Source organism: Microtus oregoni, unplaced genomic scaffold (genome assembly GCF_018167655.1).
Source record: "Microtus oregoni isolate MIOR12 unplaced genomic scaffold, Mior012 000092F_000, whole genome shotgun sequence".
NCBI lineage: Eukaryota > Metazoa > Chordata > Mammalia > Rodentia > Cricetidae > Microtus > Microtus oregoni.
In genome coordinates this window covers 1,739,393-1,758,377 of record NW_024544601.1, presented here as the reverse complement: position 1 = coordinate 1,758,377, position 18,985 = coordinate 1,739,393, and the positions used below count along the sequence as shown (strand labels likewise).

The following is an 18,985-nucleotide window of genomic DNA, read 5'->3' as shown; positions in this document are numbered from 1 at the left end:
GTATTCCTTGGTACCCTTCATTCTCAGATGAGCTAAATAGACTCTTTGCAGAAAATGAATTCTTTTCATTTTCTGAAATGTTTTTAAAATTGCCTGGATGGATTTCTTTAGGATTTATTAGGTAAGGTGTTAATATCAGATGATGTGAGGAATTTGCTACCTGGCTGCAGTGAAGGATGAGAAAATTCATATCTGCCTTTAAAGAGGGATTCCTGTTCTCCTTCCTAAGACTCCACAGAAGACAGTAATGTGACCAGCATGTCACTCAGTACAGTGACCAGCCACATTGTCACCAACTTGTCTCTCAGTACACAGACGAGCAACATTGTCACCAGAGTATCTCTCAGTACAGAGACCAGCCACATTGTCACCAGCATGTCACTTAGTATAGCCACTAGCCACATTGTCACCAGCATATCACTTAGTATAGCCACATTGTGACCAGCATCTCTTTCAGTACAGAGACCAGCCACATTGACATGCAGTACATAGACCATCCATGTTGTCACCAGTGTGTCTCTCAGTACACAGACCAGCTACATTTTCACCAGTGTGTCTCTCAGTACAGAGACCAGCTACATTTTCACCAGGGTATCTGTCAGTACACAGACCAGCCACATTGTCTCCAGCGTTTACACAAACCAGCCACGTTGTCACCAGTGTGTCTCTCAATACAGCCACCAGCCACATTGTCTCCAGTGTTTACACAAACCAGCCACGTTGTCACCAGGGTGTCTCTCAGTACACAGAACAGCCATGTCACCAGCATGTCTCTCAGTACAGAAACCAGCCACATTGTTTCTACAGTAACTCTTTTGTAGTCAGCCATGTTTTATGCTTCTCAGCTTCCCATCTCTAGATGATAAATGATCTCAAATTTTCTGAATTATTTATTGAAGGAGCTTTGGTGACTCTAAAGGTCACCTAAATCATCATATAGTGGGAGGCCTCCTGTATTGTAAAGAAAATTTGCTTATGAATACATTAACATATCTACTATAATTTTTCATTCTTTTGAAAATTATATTCTGGATTAGGTATGTGTGTGTGCTACCGTGTTTTACAGGGAGATTCTGTGGCTTGTGCATGCCAGGCAAGTGCTGTACCTCCTGTTCATAATTTGTATTTTGTAAAATAATTTTATTGAACTACTTTTAAAGGGGGATATCTTTGTAGAAATTTTTTTTAATTGTGGCAATGAATGGAAATTGTTTAGTAACATTTGCGAGTTTCTGAGATGATGTGGTAATTATAAATACATGTCAGGGAGTTCTCTGAGTTATACATCTTTAAACCTACCTCATGATTGCAGTAACTCCTTTTATGGTTATTCATAAATGACAAATCATACCCAGATAGTTACTTTGTAACACCCAATTTTTTTCTTCTTTTGTCTTTGAAAGTTTGCACTTCATGTCAGTGTTTTTCTGACAGCTCTTTCACAGGCAATTCATGTCCATTTTAAAAGTTGAATATTGCAATTATTTCAGATATGATGTATCTCCATGCAACTCTTTTCATGTATGTGTTCATTTCCTTCCAGAGAAAGTTGTGTATGCCTTTGGACTGGGACAGTTTGGCCAACTGGGCCTTGGCACTTTTCTTTTTGAAACATCAGAACCCAGAGTCATTGAGCGTATTAAGGATCAGAAAATAAGTTTTATTTCCTGTGGAGAAAATCATACAGCTTTGATGACTGGTATGATATAATTTTTATGATTTCTGGATATACACACACACACACACATGTATATATGTATATATAGAGAGTATTATTCATTATAAAATGAATGTTATGTGAGATAAATGTATCTAACATCTTATGGAATTTAATATTCTAAATACAAAGTTATTTTGTATTAGTTTAGTTTAAAAGTAAAAGAATAATTCTGATTAAAACAAATGTGGGGATTGGGTATAACTCAGTGTGAACACATGTTCCTAGGCTTATGAGGCCTTGAACAAAATGATTTACGTTTCAAATCTTAAATTAGATCTTTGGAGAAGAGTAAGATATTAAAATCTTTTTCCACTTGTATCAAAACTCTCCTCAAGCCAGAGAAAAAAATCACACAGGAAAAACTCATCTTTTCCTACTCAGTATGGAAGAGCTGTCCTCATGCTGAGGGACATTTTAGGACCCTTTTACCACCAGGGGGCGTTTCACTACTTACTCCTTCCTTCCCTTTGCAAAGTAGTTGAGAGAGAAAGGCGCTGCAATGACCACCAGAGGGCGTTTCAGGACTGACTGACTCCTTCCTTTCCTTGAAGGCCACCACAAAAACCACTGAGCAAATTCATCTTTTTGTTGCTTTCTGCACTAAGCAAGGAGATGTTCTGTTAGCCTGTTTACTTTTTAGTCTTATAAATTAGATGCTTTTGATAATGTAAGACTCAATAAAATTATCCCTTGAAGTGACTTAGGCATTCACTGTAGGGAATTTATGTATTTGAAAACTTACATGCTTTGTAACAAAATGTTTCATCTAAAAACAAAGTAAAACATGTAAAAGTCAGAAATAATTCTAGTATGTTTGAATAATTCAGATTCTTGTATTTATGTTTTCCTTCCTTCTATCCAAAACAGCTCCAAAAAGAGCAGAGCTCATGCAATAGTGTCTGTTTAGAGAAGTAGAACTTAGAAAACGTGAGCTACTACCACAAATAGTTCCATCTTTCCCACAGAACCCTTCGAGAAAAACGACCTGTCCATCATCAAGTACTGATGTTCTCCTTTGCGTAGCATGTAACAACACTATGTCCCATAGGAGCTGTTGATATGTGTCCCGTACTATGCTGCCCTAATGCTAGCTTCTCTGTTCATAGTGCCATTTTCATCAACCTAAATTGTCCTTGATGGTGAATATACCTTTATGAATCGTGAACCTCATTATAGATCGTTCAGTTGTTTGCATAGTACTTTTTCTATGTGATGAAAAGTTATGCCACTAATAACTGAATATTAAGTTTGCTTGACTTTTTGCTCATCTATCCTCCCCAAGGAACAAGTTTTACAGATTTTTTTCTCTCTCTAGTTTATCTAGTACAATGACATATATTGGGTTTTCTTAAGATCTTGCTAGTTCCCTATCAATAGCTCATATTTCTAAATGTTCTTTGAGCTTGGAAGTTCAGTCAAGCAAATGAGATAAGGGTTACTTTCTCAGGCAAAAGAAAATCATCTTGGAAAAGCACACATTAAAGGAATTTGCTCACTTTTGTAAATTAAAACAGTAACTTAGCATCTTCCTGAATTCTCTTCTATTACTTTAAGTCAGTCTCCAGTCAGGAGATTCTGTCAGTGTGCAGCTGCTTTGTCTTCTTTAGTCAGAAACCCGAGATATAAGCTAATCATTTCCCAGCCTAAAGCCATTCACTTAAAAAGCTTGCTGTTCTTCAAATAGAATTTAAAATGTACAATCTAAACAGATTTCATCCTCCGTAGTGGTCTTGCCTTCCTGCTTTAGATTCCGATCTGTCCGAGCTCTCCATATTCGGCTTGCTGATTACTTTTTGGTCTTTTGCCTGGCCTGTTCTTGTACCAGCTTTCCCCTGTACTGCTGATTCTGCCTGGAGGGTCATTTATTTCCTTCTTGAAGCTAAATTCTATCTTTTAGGATTGACTTTGAAAGCCTTCTTTAATGCCCTGACTAGAGGGAATGTCCGCTTGTCTGTGCCCTGATTGGCCTCTGCTTCTGTGGCACTCCCCACACATCCTTTAAGTGCAGGGTGTGGAAGAGGGGCTTGCAAAGAAGCTCAGCAGTTAAATGCAACTGCAGTGTCAGTGTGTGACGGTGGGCGTCAGAAGTGGCAGGGTCGCTCATCATCATGTGCTATCAAGATACAACCCAGATCTCGCTATGGGGATTGGTTGGAATGCTTTATTGACTCCAGCCATTGGTTTGGCAGTGTCCCACACCCCAGGAGCCAAATTAATAAAAGAGATGACTGTATTCTAAGTATTTAGTTCTCCACCAGTGACAAATTTACACCCCTTGGAGAGACAGATGATATCTGGAGACATTTTTCATTCTCACTGCTTCAGAAAGGGATTATTCTACTGGCATGTAGTAGACAGAGGCCAGTGATGGTCCTAAATAGACTACAATGCATAACAGACACATACGCCTTTAACCACGAAGCTTTAGTGTTCCGTTCTCATTTCCACTGCCTGCTCTTATATAGAGAACCACCAAACACTGTACTTTGCGCAGGCCAGTAGACCAGAGTCAATTCAATTCAGAATTCTATGAAAAGCCTAATTGCAGTAGAAGTGAAGATATGAGTCTACAATTAGATCTGTACAAATGGAACTCGAGTAACTTTGATTTTGTTTGCATTTTAGATGTAGGCCTCATGTATACTTTTGGCGACGGCCGACATGGAAAATTAGGACTCGGGATGGAAAATTTTACTAACCAGTTCTTTCCTACACTGTGCTGTAATTTTTTGAAATTTACAGTTCAACTGGTAAGAGTTTCACGTTTCCTCTTGCATAGTTTCATATTTCTAGATTTGAAACTTTTGTTATTTCATAAAAACACCTTTTTACATCTGTATGAGCATTTCATAGATATATCTAATAATGACCATAACCAGTTATGTAAGAGGCAAACGTTAGATGTTTCCAGTTTTGCTCCTTCAAGAACGTTTTTGTACAAATACTGCTTTTTCTGCTTCCTGTTTACTTCTCTTGCAAAGCTGGAGCGCCATGCCTGTAAGTTTGTGTCTCGTAGCAAGCACCCAGTAGAATGCCTTGCTCACACGGCTAACAGGGCAAATGCAGCAGACCTGGGGGAGGTTGGGCACTCTCAAGCCCTGCACAAGAAGAGACCGGATAATACGTAAACACTGTTGCAAATGATTTATTGGCTGAGCACTCAGATAAGAATTTATCTTTTCAGTGCCACCTCCTAATCAGTCAGTCTTCCTGTTGTATTGTTTCTAGTATGTTCAGCAGCTAAACTGTGGACAGGGAAATGCTGCTTACTTGGTAGTGCTCATGTTGCTTCCCCAAAGGCATTGTGTTCCATACTGTGGAATCCTTCTTTTATTAATTTGATAATTGTGATGGTTTTAGTTGCCAACTTGACACATTCTAGAATCACCTGGGGAGGGGCCTTAATCAGGGATTGTCTAGATTGAGTTGGCCTGTGGGTGTGCCCGTGAGGAATTTCCTTAATTAGGTTTATTGAAGTCTGAAAATCCATGCTGAATGTTGGCAGCATCATTTTGCAGACTGGGCCTTGGACTGTGCGCAGGAGAGAGCAAGCTGAGCACTAACTAGCATGCATACATGTGTTTGTCCGCTCCTGGCTGTGGACCTGATGTGATTACCTCCCTCAAGTTCTGCCACTGCGACTCTTATTATGATGGGCTTCAACCTGCAACTGAAAGCTAACAGAAACCCCCAGGTTGCTTTTTTCAGGGGATTTTGACATAGTATAGGGTCTTTTTTCAATGGCTTTCATTGGTGAGTTAAGACTATTTGTATTTAGGATTATAACAGAGATAGATTTGCTAATTTCTGTAATTAAAAAAAATTACTTCTCTATACTTCCCATGCCTCCTCTCTCCCAAATCCACATCCTCATCTTTATCCATTTTTACATACACATAGAAACAAGTACATACATAGCCCCTCCTGTGTTCATTGTTGCCCACATGCACATGTTCTAGGGCGGCCCCTGGCATTGGATCAGCAGCCCGAGGACTCAGTTCTCTCTCACTGCAGTCCTTAGCATAGGGGTTTTGTTAACATTTTTGTGAAGAACATTTACAACTTCAAACTCCTTAGTGTGTTTATTTTTTATTATTTTGTTCGGAGTGCTTGTATTTTCCTCTGAAGACTTGTAAGCCTTTAATTTAGAAAGTGTTCTTTGAAAGGAAAAGATTTGGAGACAACATCTTTTTTATTTTTGACAATTTCATATGTGTGTGTGTTATGATTGCGCTCATCTCCTCATTACTCATCCTTTTCCTTCTCCCTCAATGCTTTCTTCTTTTCAGCCAGCATGTCTCTTACTCTCACGCCTTTTGCTCTTGTTTCGGTTGACTGAATTTAGGATTGCTTACATGATGAGAGGCTATTTGCTAGACCATGGCCAGTACACTACTGGCCACACCGCTAAAGACAATGTCCCCTTCTCTGTCAGTAGTAGTAAACTGCCAATAGTTCCTGAGAGCAGGGTACCTAGTGGCTGCCCCTACCTTCCATGATAGAATCCTGTGCAGATTTTGTACATTTATCATTATAATGGTCAGAGACTAGTTTTTCTTGAGTAATTTACATACCTGTTATTCTCTAGATGTTTTGTGAAGTTTTTAATGTTGTTTAAAGATCAAAACATAACATTTTCTAAGTTTTAATGAGAAGCATACTGTGACAAGGACATTTTCTCTAGATTATATTAAGTTGAAAGTAAATGTTGGAATAGATTGGCTTTAATTTTCAGTCTGTTTAAAGAATTATGTTTAATTCATGTAAATTCATCTGTACATGTATACATATATACACATATATATGTATCTGCGTACTTGTACCTATCTGTAGAAAGAAGCCATGAGCGAGACCATCTCAGAGGTGTGCTTCTAAGTAAATGTCTTGTTGCTGATCTGATAACTGTTAGCCCATTTGTGTTTGATGTTAGCATTGATCAATTTTTCTGTGGATTTGCACTTGCAGATTGCCTGTGGTGGATGTCACATGCTTGTTTTTGCCACCCCACGACTTGGTGCAATAGATGAATCGGAATTTGAAGAAGTGTATGAACCTTACCTAAGTACAGGTTCTATGTCCACTGACCTGACCCCAGGAACTCCACTGAGTAGATCTTTATCAGCACGTCTGCGGCGAAGAGAGCGGGTACAGTTGTGGTCTAGTGTTTGTGATAAGTGCTGTCAACCACTGCAAATAAAATAGCAACAATTCTCTTTTTAAGGGAGGGTCTTTTAAGATGAAAATGATCAGAGATAAAGGCTTTTAAACTTATGACATAAGTTCGGAGTTGATATTAAAGAATACAAATGGGAAAATTCAAATGATCATGAATAACCTTTGTTTATAGATCATTATCAAACACACAGCACATTTCATATAGATCTTTCTTAGCTCAAAGTAAGTGGTCCCTTGATCTTTCCTTCAACTGTATGTTGATATATGATGACTATTTGTTACATGCTTCTCTTTGGTAATACTGTGATAACAACATTTTTATCCGTGTAATACAGCTTTAGGAATATACACCACAGTATTAGTATAAGAGATAGTGTTCTATTATACAGAAGACATGGGGCACATAATATTAACATAATGCTGCCTTCTTTTTGTTAAACCTCCTAAACAATGGAAGGTTATAGTCTGTAAACAATGAAATATGGGCAACAAAGAAATGAGTCCTTCACTTGGAGACAAAATGTTTCCTACTAATTATGTTTAGAGACTTTCTTCTATGCTTTAAAATTGCTACATAAGTCACAGCTCTTTAAAATGAAAATATTTAAATACTTAAAAGCTTTGAAAATTATTTTAAGTTCTAAGATGTATTCCTTTTGAAGTTATATCTGTATTTTATTATGAAACAATATATATGGAATAATGAAGACTGTCCCATCAGCCTGTGGTAATAGTTGTTTCTTATGAACAACTTTTTGTTTCTCAGGGTAGACAGCTGAAACACAAACACACTCCCTAACATAAAAAATAGACTTATAGACTTTGATAGAGACAGTTTAGAGGACCGACGATACAAAGACAGAAGCACAAGGCTTTTGAGGCCTTGGGAATGCTTATGTGCATGTTGTAGAACATTGGCAGACTTGAAGGCTTTTTCTCTTCAATATCTTCAGTAACTACAGGAAAGTGTATGCAGCTGTTATATGTAAGATCATCTGACAGTTTGTTTAACCTTTCTTTAAAGGAGAGACCGCCATGTTCTGCTTCACTGGTGGGAGCACTGCCTCCCTTAGAGGGAACTTCTGCTGGTTTCTTTTCCCCCAGTTCAATCCCTTTCCGCTTGTCTTTGAACTTCTCAGAGCAAAGCCCCTCGGACTCGATAGAGCCACTAGACTCAGGTAAGCTTGGTCTGCTCTCAGTGGAAATGGGACTGGCACTCCTCTCATGTTCATGCTTCTGGGCCAGGACATAGGTCGGTGGGATAATCAGAATACTTGTTCAGTGTGGGTAAGGCCCTGAGATTCATTCCCAGAACTAGAAAGAAATGAAGCACCTGTTTTTTACAGTTTGCTATATTATCTTCCCTCTAGTTAGAGTGTGGCATTTCTAGTTGGAGCGGAAATCTATATACTCCATACACCATTCATCGTAGCAGCAACTCTATGGAGCAGTGGGAAGTACACAAAAAAATCATTCTAGGCCTGCAAATTCCATAACCTTGGTGGGAAAATAGTCTTTATTTTATGGCTAAGAAAAGCAAGGCTCAAAGAGAAGATGTGACCTTCCTACATTCATCTGGCGACTGCAGTGGACAGGGTGTCAATGGAAGGAAGTCTGTGCTGCTCTGCCATGCACCGCTGTGCTCATGTGCTTCAGCGTGCAATTATGTAGTTCAGCTCATCTAAATCACATGCTAGGTCTGCTACTTCTAAACTCTGGGGCCATCTTAATTTTTCAATGCCCCGGGTTCTTTATGTTTGAAATGTGTTTAATAATACTGAATTAAAAGTCTGGCAAGATGACACAGAAGATCAAGACCATTGCTAGGTATGAGTGAGAACCTGAGTTTGATCTCTTGAACCCACATCAAGGTTAAAAGAGAAATGGCCGACTAACTATTCTGCACCTCTTCTATATAACTTTATTTGGAGATATTAGGGTTTCTTAGGAGAATGAGTCCATTACTACTAATGTATACCTGAATATGAGCTCATGACCAAAGGATCAGAAAAACAGTAGTTTGGGGACTAAAATAGGAAGCAAAAGCAGATGAGATGGCCCAGAGGTTAAACGCCTTTGCTGTGAAGGCCTGGTAACTGGGGCTCGTTTCTGGCTGTCACATATAGGTGGAAGGAGAGAACTGACTCCACGGCTTGTCTTCTGACCTCACACACATGCCATATGATGCATTACCCATATACACATATCATACACACGCGCGCACACGCACACACACACGCATACACACCAATAATATTGAAAATGAAACCTAGGGGTTGGGGATAAAGCATGGCAGAGATGACTTTTATATCTTTGAGGAATCTAGGCAAATGATTGAACTAATAAAGAGCCAGAGACCCTGGCAAGAGCAGGCCATGGAAAAGGCATGATAAGCAGGACATCAGTAATGAGCTCGTCGCATGCACCTCTCATAGGGCGTACTTTGAAATATGCATCACCGTCAGTTTAGCCTTAAACATAAAAAAGTTACCAAGTTGAGAGGGAGCATGGAAAGGATTAGAGGGCCATGTATTGGATCGAGATGATCATATTTCACTGCATACATGTTTGAGATTCTCAAAAATAAAAATTTCAAAAAAATTTCAAATGTTGAAAATAGTAGCAGATTGTGCAACAGAGTGTGTTGAGAGAGAGAGAGAGAAAGGTTGATAGAGTAGGAAAGTTATTTCACACTTCAGGAGATTTCAGTGCCGAGTGATATGTAACTCTATAATTTTGTAGCTAGAGTCAATAAGAATTTCGTCTAAAGTTTAAACTTTTTATAAGTAAATTTAATTTAAAAGTAAAGTAATTCAAAGAGTCAGAATATATGCATCCCAGACAAAGATTTGGAGGTAATGCCTTAGAAAAGGGAACCAGTGTGATTAGAAGATGGGGGTGGGAATTCAGGTGAGTATGTTGTTGGAAAAAGAAACGATAAGAAAAAATATTCTTCATTTCATAGATTAGAAGATACTTATTAGGATTGAATAGTTTTCTTCAGTCTAATGGTATTTTTACTTGATGTGTTCCAGTCCAGTTGACCTTTTAAGATAATCACATTTCTGGTTACTATGGATTGCAGGGAAGTCAGACTGTCACTTAGAAGGTAAAGGAGAAAGGACCAACTTTAGTTAGGAACAATGGATTCAGGAAATTAGTATCTGAGAGAGTAGTAATTTGAATGCACAAAAGAGTTCCCAGTACATTTGGCATCATGGAGAACACCAGCAACATCAACCTGAGAAGCTCTAGGGCAAGATCTGGGCAGAAGCCAGAGTGCTTAGAGTTGAGGCATGAAAGGAGAATGGGGAAGTAAAGAGGAGCTAAGCTCTCTAGATCATTATTTTGTCTGTTTGGTTATGAGGCCCAAAGAACTGGGCTGGCTGCTGGAGGGATTGTGAGACCAGTGTGGGACACAACGGAATCCCACATGTAAGCCAATGGAGGTGAGCCAGTAGTCCAGGAGAGCACGGCAGCACAGGGGAGGCTGGGATACAGAACAGTCCTCGATAGCAGGGAAGACACAGTACGGTGTAACAGAAAAATGAGAAGTTGGATACAAATGTATATGGATACATTGATGGATAGAGAGAGAGAGGGAGAGAGAGAGAGAGAGAGGTGTGGTAACAGAAAGTAGATCATGTCTTGTGACATACATTTTCTCAATCGAACCTGAGACAAAAAAAACTGATCTTTTCCAAACCTACGTTCTCTGGTTCTCTAATCTATACTTTTGTGACAGTTTCCACATTATTTTTAAAGTACAGTATAATGCCTACCTATTTGTCCTGTGAAGGATTCCTCATTTTTATAAAAATAAGTATAAAATCTCCCATATGAGTCCCGCCTGTTGTTCTAACTTCGTCTTCTAATAATATTTCCTTATAGTATTCATCTAGGTTAGGCCCATGAGCCAAATCTAGCTAGTGTCCTACTTTTGTAAGTGGAAATTTATGGAAACCATCTATTCTGGGTCCTTCATGTATTGTGAGTGGCCGCTTTTATGCCAAAATGTCAGAGGTTGGTGGCTGGAGAGGAAACTCAGCAGCTAAGAGTACTTGCTCTTGAAGAGACCTGAGTTGAGGTCCCAACATCCATGTTGGACAGCTCACAACCACCTATGACTCTAGCTTTGTGGAACCAGATACTCTTTTCTAGCCTTTGCCCACGTGTGTGTGCATGCACACACACACACACACACACACACACACACACACACACACACACACACACACACAGAGAGAGAGAGAGAGAGAGAGAGAGAGAGAGAGAGAGAAATAAAATCTTTTCTGAAAGTTTGAGATATTAAGGATAGCCGTATAGTCCCTGTACTTACTTACAATCTGAAACTTTCACAACACAGCCTCAGATATTAACTTACAGTGCTTGCTATTGCTCAAACTGAGTGATTCAGTTTAACTTGCTGAAAAGAGCATGGACTGCAGAGTCAGACAGAACTGAGACAGGAACTGAGCACCAGAAGAGTCAATGAAGCTACTTTCCTCTCATTGTCGTGGGATTAACTCAACATAGGTTAAAGTATATGCTTCGAACACGTGGGAAATCTTCAACATAAGCTGCTCTCTTAGGTCTCTCTCTGCTTCTTTGCATTGTTAGTATTGGGCTTGATTTTCTTCCCCTTCCACCTACCTCTCAGAATTCTACACATCCTTGCATATACCATGCAAGTGAAATCTTTCTTATTCCCAATATTCATATGCGATTTTTTTCTTTACCCAGTATCCTATGTTCTACATCCCTTCTAGAGTATGAGTTCATTAAGCATAAACAGTTACATTACTGTTTGTTAATGAACATACACACACCACCAGCCTTATATCTTAAATATAGATAATTGAAACACAGAAATAATTAGTATATTTTAGTTTTCTCTGCACATTGTCTCATATGGAAGGCATGTAAAATGAACAATTTAAATTCATTAACATTCAATTACAATCAATTGAAAGGATTCAAAACAAAGTAATGAGTGTATACTGACATTTTTAATAGAAATTTCATAATATATGGTCAGGAGATTAAAAAGGGCACAGTAACAGACAAAACTAAAAGTTCCAATAGAGCAAATTCATTTGGAATTTTCTGCTTTGTGATATTACCAGTTTTTGAGTTCTAAGTGATTATACTAGTTTTTCATGACTACATTTAAAAATGACCAAAATTTAGCAGGTCAAAATCATAGATATTTGTTGTTTGACACATCTTCCGAGAATCAAGAATGCAAGAGCAGCTAGACTGAGTGTTTCATGCTCAGTCTCTTTCATGGACTTGCACTTTTGTATGGGATGGTACTATCTGGAAGCTTGAGTGGACTCCTAGCTCATTCATGTGATCATTAGCAGGACACTTCACATCTTTGCCATATAGGCTTCTTCAAAGAAATGCTCACAATATGGAAATAAAACACACATGTGTGACCAAGAAACTCCAGTCATGGCACAGTTATGCTCACTTTACTTAGATGATGGTGCACATAGAACTCAAGCTCCATATCATATGCAAGGGGAGCTACAGTGAGGTGAGAATACCAGGGGAGTGGGGTCATGAGGACTGTCTGAAGGCTAGCCGGCAGTGCTTGATACAGACGGCTCACCTGAGAAGGTCTTCCAAAGGACTACTGTTTGCATGTCCTTATGAATGAAGCTGTTGCTACATATTTGAGATTGGAAAATGTGCTGCTACTGTGAGTGACTACTGTTCATCTCCAGTCACAAGATGAGAAGGCCTTGGGTGCAGTTATACCCCATGATGTACTATAGAGCGATGTATTTATTCATTTGCTTTTCACATTTCTGTTAGATCTAAGTCTGACTTTTTGCTTTTATTCATTCAGATTATTTTGAAGATAAAATGAACAAAGAGACAGACACAGAAAATTCTTCAGCAGTGGATTCAGAAAACCTTGGTGAAACTACTGATATCTTAAATATGGTAATTATTTTTGGTCTATTTAGATATAAGTTATGTGAATTTTAGTTCCCCATGAACTTGAGTGTATATACTTTGTATATTCTTTTATGTGTAAAATATGTGTCCTACAGTTACATCCATTTTCCTGAAAATGACATGAGTTGATTATTCTTTATGGCTGAATTAAACACACTAGGGTGTCTGTGTGTCTATGTGTGTGTGTGTGACAGAGAGGGGCGAAGGCAGAGAGAGAGTGTATGTGTATTTTTCTTTATCTGTTCATCTGTTGACAGAATCCATAATTTAACTAATGACTTTTATTGCACTAAACATGGGTGTATACAGTTTTGGTGGGGTTTTTTGGGTTTTTTTTTTTTTTTTTTTTTTTGGTTTTTTAGTTTTCGAGACAGGTTTCTTCTGTAGCTTTGGAGCCTGTCTGGAACTCACTCTGTAAACCAGGCTGGCCTTGAACTCACAGAAATCCACCTGCCTCTGCCTCCCGAGTGCTGAGATCAAAGGCGTGTGCTACCACCTCCTGTCTTTACAGGTATTTCTTTTGTATGCTCACTTCATTTCTTTCACATATAAACCCCAAACTAGTAGGAGAATTAGATTATTTTTAATAATAGTTTTGATATTAGTAATATTTAATAATTAGTAATTTAATAATAAGTAGTTATTTTAAAATAATAAATAGCTCTATTTTTAGCTTTTGAGAAACCTTTGCACTGTACATCATGGCTATACTAGTTTATATTCCTACTAAGAGTTTTAAATATTCCTTTTTTCCACATTGTCCCATTTTTATCTCTTATTTTATGCATTTGGATTTTTTTCTCTTTGGTTAGTTTAGCTAAGGTGTTGTCCATTTTATTTATGCTTCAATGATGTAGCTCTTTGTTTCATTGCCTTTTTATGCTGGTCTTTTAATCTCCATTTAATTCATTTCTGATATGATCTTTATTGTGTATCATTTCTTTCCTTCTACTGATTTGGGTTTTGCTGTGTTCTTGTTTTTTAGGGCCTTGTGATACATTGTTGTTTTTGTGATCTCTCTGGCTGTTTTGTGTGTTTACGTCTTCACTCAGTGCTATCCACATCCCTTTGTGTACAGCTTTCTCTGTAGCCCACAGGTTCTAGCATATTGTGTTTCCATTTTCATATATTTTGCTAATTTATTTTATTTTTAAAAAAAGAAAACAAAATATCTTTTTTTACTTTACATACCAATCCCAGTTCCCACTCTCCCCTCCTCCCATTTTCTCCACCTTTTCCCCCACCTTACCCTCCCATCTACTCCTCAGAGAGGGTAAGGCACATTGATGGGGAAGGTCCAACACCCTCCCTACTATATCTAGGCTGAGCAAGGTATACATCCAAAGAGAATGGGTTCCAAAAAGCCAGTACAAGCAGTAGGGATAAATCATGGTGCCACTGCCAGTGGCCCTTCAGTCTGCCCCAGCCATGCAGCTGTCACCCATATTCAGAGGCTCTAGTTTGGTCCTGTGCTGGTTCTTTCCCTTTCTCACCAGAGTTGGTGAGCTCCCATTAGCTCAGGTAAACTGTTTCAGTGGGTGTCCCCATAATGGTCTTGACCTCTTTGTTCATATTCTCACTCCTCCCACTCTTCCACTGGACGTTGGGAGCCCAGCCCAGAGCTCCAGTGTGGATCTCTGCCCCAGGCTTCATCAGTTGCTAGATGAAGGCTCTATGTTGACATTTTAGATAGTCATCAATTTGACTACAGGGCAAGGCCAGTTCAGGCACCCTCTCCTCTATTGCTTAGGGTCTTAGCTGGGATCATTCTTGTGGATTCTTGAGAATTTTTCTAGTGCCAGATTTTTTGCTAGCCCCATAATGGCTTCCTCAATCAAGGTATCTCTTTCCTTGCTCTCATATCAGTCCTTCACTCATCTCAACTATCCCATTCCCTCGTGTTCTCCTCCCTGCTCCCTTTCTCTGGTCCTCCTCCCTTTCCGCACTCCTTTCTCCCCCTACCCCCATGCACCCAATTTTCTCAGGAGATCTTGTCTATTTCCCCTTCCCAGGGGGATCTATATATGTTTCTCTTAGGGCTGACCTTGTTACTTAGCTTCTCTAGGGTCATGGACTATAGGCTTGTTATCCTTTGCTTTACAGCTAGTATCCAATTATGAGTAAATACATCCCTTGTTCACTTGTTCATCTGAGTTGTTACCTCACTCAGGATGGTTTTTTTTTCTAGTTCCCTCCATTTGCATGCAAATTTTAAGATGTCATTGTTTTTTTTACTGCTGAGTAGTACTCCATTTAAATTTACCTCTTCTGAATTTTTCAGTGGTCTGATAGTCACTGAAAACTATTATTTGACTTCCATGTGTTTGTGTAATGGCTATAGTTTTTTTTTCTATTGATTTCTATTATTTTCTTTTTATTCCATGTAGTCTGATAATATGTTAGAAATGAAAATGTGTTTGAATTTTGTATAATTTCCTTTATGGTCTTACATATGTTCCATATGCTTGATGTCAAGAAATGTGCATTCTACATCTGTTGAAATATATGTAACATTACTGTGTTGCTTTTTTTCTTGAATAAGAATGCAGTACTGAAGTCACTACTATTATTGTGCTGGAGCATATCTTTCCCTTCACCTATAGTTGTATTTTTTCATAAAATCGAATACCTCAGTATTTGGTGAATGTATGTATGTATGTATGTGTGTATGTATGTATGTATATGTATTTTAATGTATTTTTCAAGAATTGTTTCCTTGATCAATAAGTAGTGACAGTCTTGGTTTCTAATCCTGACTTTCAGCATATTTTGTATATTTCAGTGGATATTAGTATAGCTACTTTTGCTTATGTTTAGAGTCCATCCACTTTGAAATAAATTTCCACCTCTTTCAGTTCTCTGTATGTATTCTTGATGCAGTTCTTTGCCTAAAGTATATTGCTCTTTGTTTTCAAATACAGTCACCCAACTGGTGTCTTTTGATTGGTAAATTAACCCCATTTACATTCAAGTTATTATTGAAAGGTGTATATATGTTACTGATTTAGTTCTTTCCAAAAATCTGTTTATTTCTTCTTGCTTTAGCATGTCTTCCTCTCATCCTGGAAGTGGCAGCTAGCTGCTTCTCAGTTGTATGACTAGTCTCACAGCGAGAGGTATTCTTTTCAGTGTTCTCAAGATTGTGTTTGGTCTCCTTTCTCTCTAGGTGTAGGGTTGCTTTAATTGTCTTCTGTGATTCTAGTCTATTAGTCATGGCTTACATTAGTGCAAACTTATCTTGGAAGGTCTTTATTTCTCCATTGAATTTGAAGGATAACTTTGCTAGGTGTCTTAGAGTTACTATTGTAGTGATGAAATACCATGACCAAAAGCAACTTTGGAAGAAAGGGTTTATTTCACATTTTACTCAGTTCCAAATAACAGTTTCTCATCAAAAGCAATGAGGGCAAGGACTCACACAGCACAGGAACCAAGAGGCAGGAGCTGATGCAGAGGTCATGGAGGGGAGCTGGCTTACTCCTCATAGCTTGATCAGCCTGCTTTTTTATAGAACCCAGGACCACCTGCCCAGCAGTGGCCCCACCCACAATGCTTGAACCCTTCCACATTAATCACTAATTAAAAAAAAATGCCTACAGGCTTGCCTACAGCTGAATCTTCTGGAGCCATTTTGTCAATTGAGACTGTCGTCTCTGATGACCCTAGCTTGTGTCAAGTTGACATAAAACTAACCAGCATTCTAGGTATGATACTCTTGATTGGCAATTATTTTTTATATGATTTGAAATATATCATTATTCCATTCTCTCTAGTCTTTAATTTAATAAATCTCTTATTCTAATTGATTTGCCTTTAAATGGAATCAAGTGTTTCCTTGTATAGCTTGTTTGTTGTTGATTGCCTTTGAGATTGCAGTCTCAATCTGGAACAGGTCAGTCTTAGAATTTACTCTGTAATCCCATCACCTAAATTTGAATTTACGATGGCCTAAAGGCCACAGCCTTCATAGTGTGTTTCTATGTTGAGATTTGCATGTTTGTTGGAATGGATGCGTCTTACACTATTATGTGAGATACTCCTATTTAGCACCTCTTCCTTCTGGTATACATTTGAGATATCAGTTTGTTGTGTAGTGTTGAGTTTAATTACAATTGGACTTCCTGCTAAAATGTTTGTGTGGAATATCTGGCAGTGATCTGTAAGTTTTGACGTGATGTGCACAATGACAGTCTGGTAAGCCCACTCTCTCTGTATACACACACACACACTCACAACTGTCATGCAGAATCTTACACAATTCTTTGCTTTAGTTTCTGAAAGTTGGATTCCTGAGGCTCCTGTCAAGAAAAACACATTCCTTTCCACTCAGCATTGCATTCTAATTTCCCACTGTGCAGAATTTCTTCTTCCAGGCCAACCTGTCTCTAGGCTGCTACCTACCAAACTCATGCAATATTGCCTGGAAACTATTGTGCAGCTTTTGTTTGGGGCACATAAACAAACATGTATCCATCCTATACACAAAACTAACAACAGACCAAATTAACAATACCACCAAAGTCCAACTTGATAAACCAATGGTTCATTGCAGGCTACTTACAAGTGCATAGATGACTCTAAGGTCTTATCACTGAAAATCCTGTCCTAGTATGTGTGATGCTGCCCAAAACATACCTCCTTGGAACCCCCTGTATACCTTGAAGGCAACTCAGCTGATCAGAGAGTCTCCTCTCACCAGTAGTCCTTACTGATTATATAACCTGGAAGGAGGGACTTTGTGAATAAAGCTTACCTGTTTCTGTGACTTCTTGACATTTGTGATTTGTCTACTTCCTAAGTCTTAGTGAGCTTCCCTTCAAGATAGAATGCTTCAATTAGGAGGCTGTGCAATATGGCTGCAAAGATAGGAAGATAGGAACCTTCAGTTCTTAGAGCAGTTAAGTTTAGATAGTAAGACCCACTGCAGGATGGCTCCCCCGTTGCAACACCCTGATAGTAATCTTGGAAACCCAGATAAATACTCCAGAACAAGTTTCCCGTGTGATTTGAGGTCTCTTGTCTTATCTAGACTGTGTCTTCTGTAGCCCACAACGTAATTTCTTATGGTCCTGAAGCTGTTTGGTGGGTGGATCAGTGCCACAGCACAAAGGAAACCAAATAGAAGCTTATGGATTCAAACACACAGATAGCACATTTTGTCTCTCATGTGTGTAATCTTGACTGGAAATAAAAATTCTGACATGAAAACAGAAGGAGAACTGTGTAGGGGGGCAGGGACAATGGGGTGAGAAGGGGTGGCAGAGTAGGAAGTGTGGCTGAAATACACACTGCACGTACAGAAATGTAATGAGACATAGTATTTTGTTGAATAAATAAATGATTTTATCTTTTTTAAATCTAGGCCCACAAAGGCTAAATTAAGAAATCTTTTAGCTCATGCCAGGATTTCTGTAAAGCCTGACTACAAAATTCTGCACTAGCGGTGCTCCCTGAGGCATTATGTCTCTCATTCTTGCCAACCTTTAATGCACACGTTCCTGTAACATGAACGGGGCCTGCTTGTTGGGGTTTATGTCCTGCTCGGTTCCCACAGCTGTTCAGCCCCAAAGAAAATCACACAGAGATCTCCATAAAACTGATTGGCCCATCAGCTCAGGCTTCTTATTAGTTCTTATGACTGATATTAACCCATTATTCTAGCCACATGGTTTGGTACCTTTCTCAGCAGGGCAGCTCACATCTTGCTTCTTCGGAGTCTGAGCAGGAGTCGGGAGGAATCAACTTCCTCCTTCCCAGAATTCTCCTGTTCTCATTGCATCATTTCTACTTCCTGTCTGGTTTTCCCACCTATACTTCCTGCCTAGCCAATCAGCGTTTAATTAAAACATGATTGACAGAATACAGACAATTCTCCCGCACCCCACCCCAACTGCCATGTGACTGGTCTTGGGACACCTCTTTCCTCGCAGCTCTGTTCCCATGCTCCAGCCATCTCTAAGAAGGCCACTCCAGTATCACATTCTGACACTCCATCCACCTAAACAAGTAGGAAGGGCTCCTATTTTGCTTCTAATATAGAGAAGCTGAAAGATATTGGATTGCTTTGAGCAATCTTGAGTATCAGGCTTATTGAGTTCTCAGCAGCTTTTTTGTCTTGAC

The 18,985-nt window shown here is 38.9% G+C and overlaps 1 protein-coding gene across 4 annotated transcripts in view; it reads left to right on the top strand.

The window, feature by feature from the left end:
* LOC121442567 (X-linked retinitis pigmentosa GTPase regulator-like) overlaps positions 1-18,985 on the top strand; it is a 47,254-nt gene that overhangs the window by 10,043 nt on the left and 18,226 nt on the right. For all 4 annotated transcript variants that reach the window (XM_041644152.1, XM_041644150.1, XM_041644149.1 and 1 more), the window contains exons 8-12: positions 1,544-1,699; positions 4,346-4,470; positions 6,686-6,865; positions 7,920-8,073; positions 12,753-12,850. In XM_041644152.1, the coding sequence (XP_041500086.1) occupies positions 1,544-1,699; positions 4,346-4,470; positions 6,686-6,865; positions 7,920-8,073; positions 12,753-12,850 (713 nt within the window). The remainder of the gene's footprint in view (positions 1-1,543; positions 1,700-4,345; positions 4,471-6,685; positions 6,866-7,919; positions 8,074-12,752; positions 12,851-18,985) is intronic.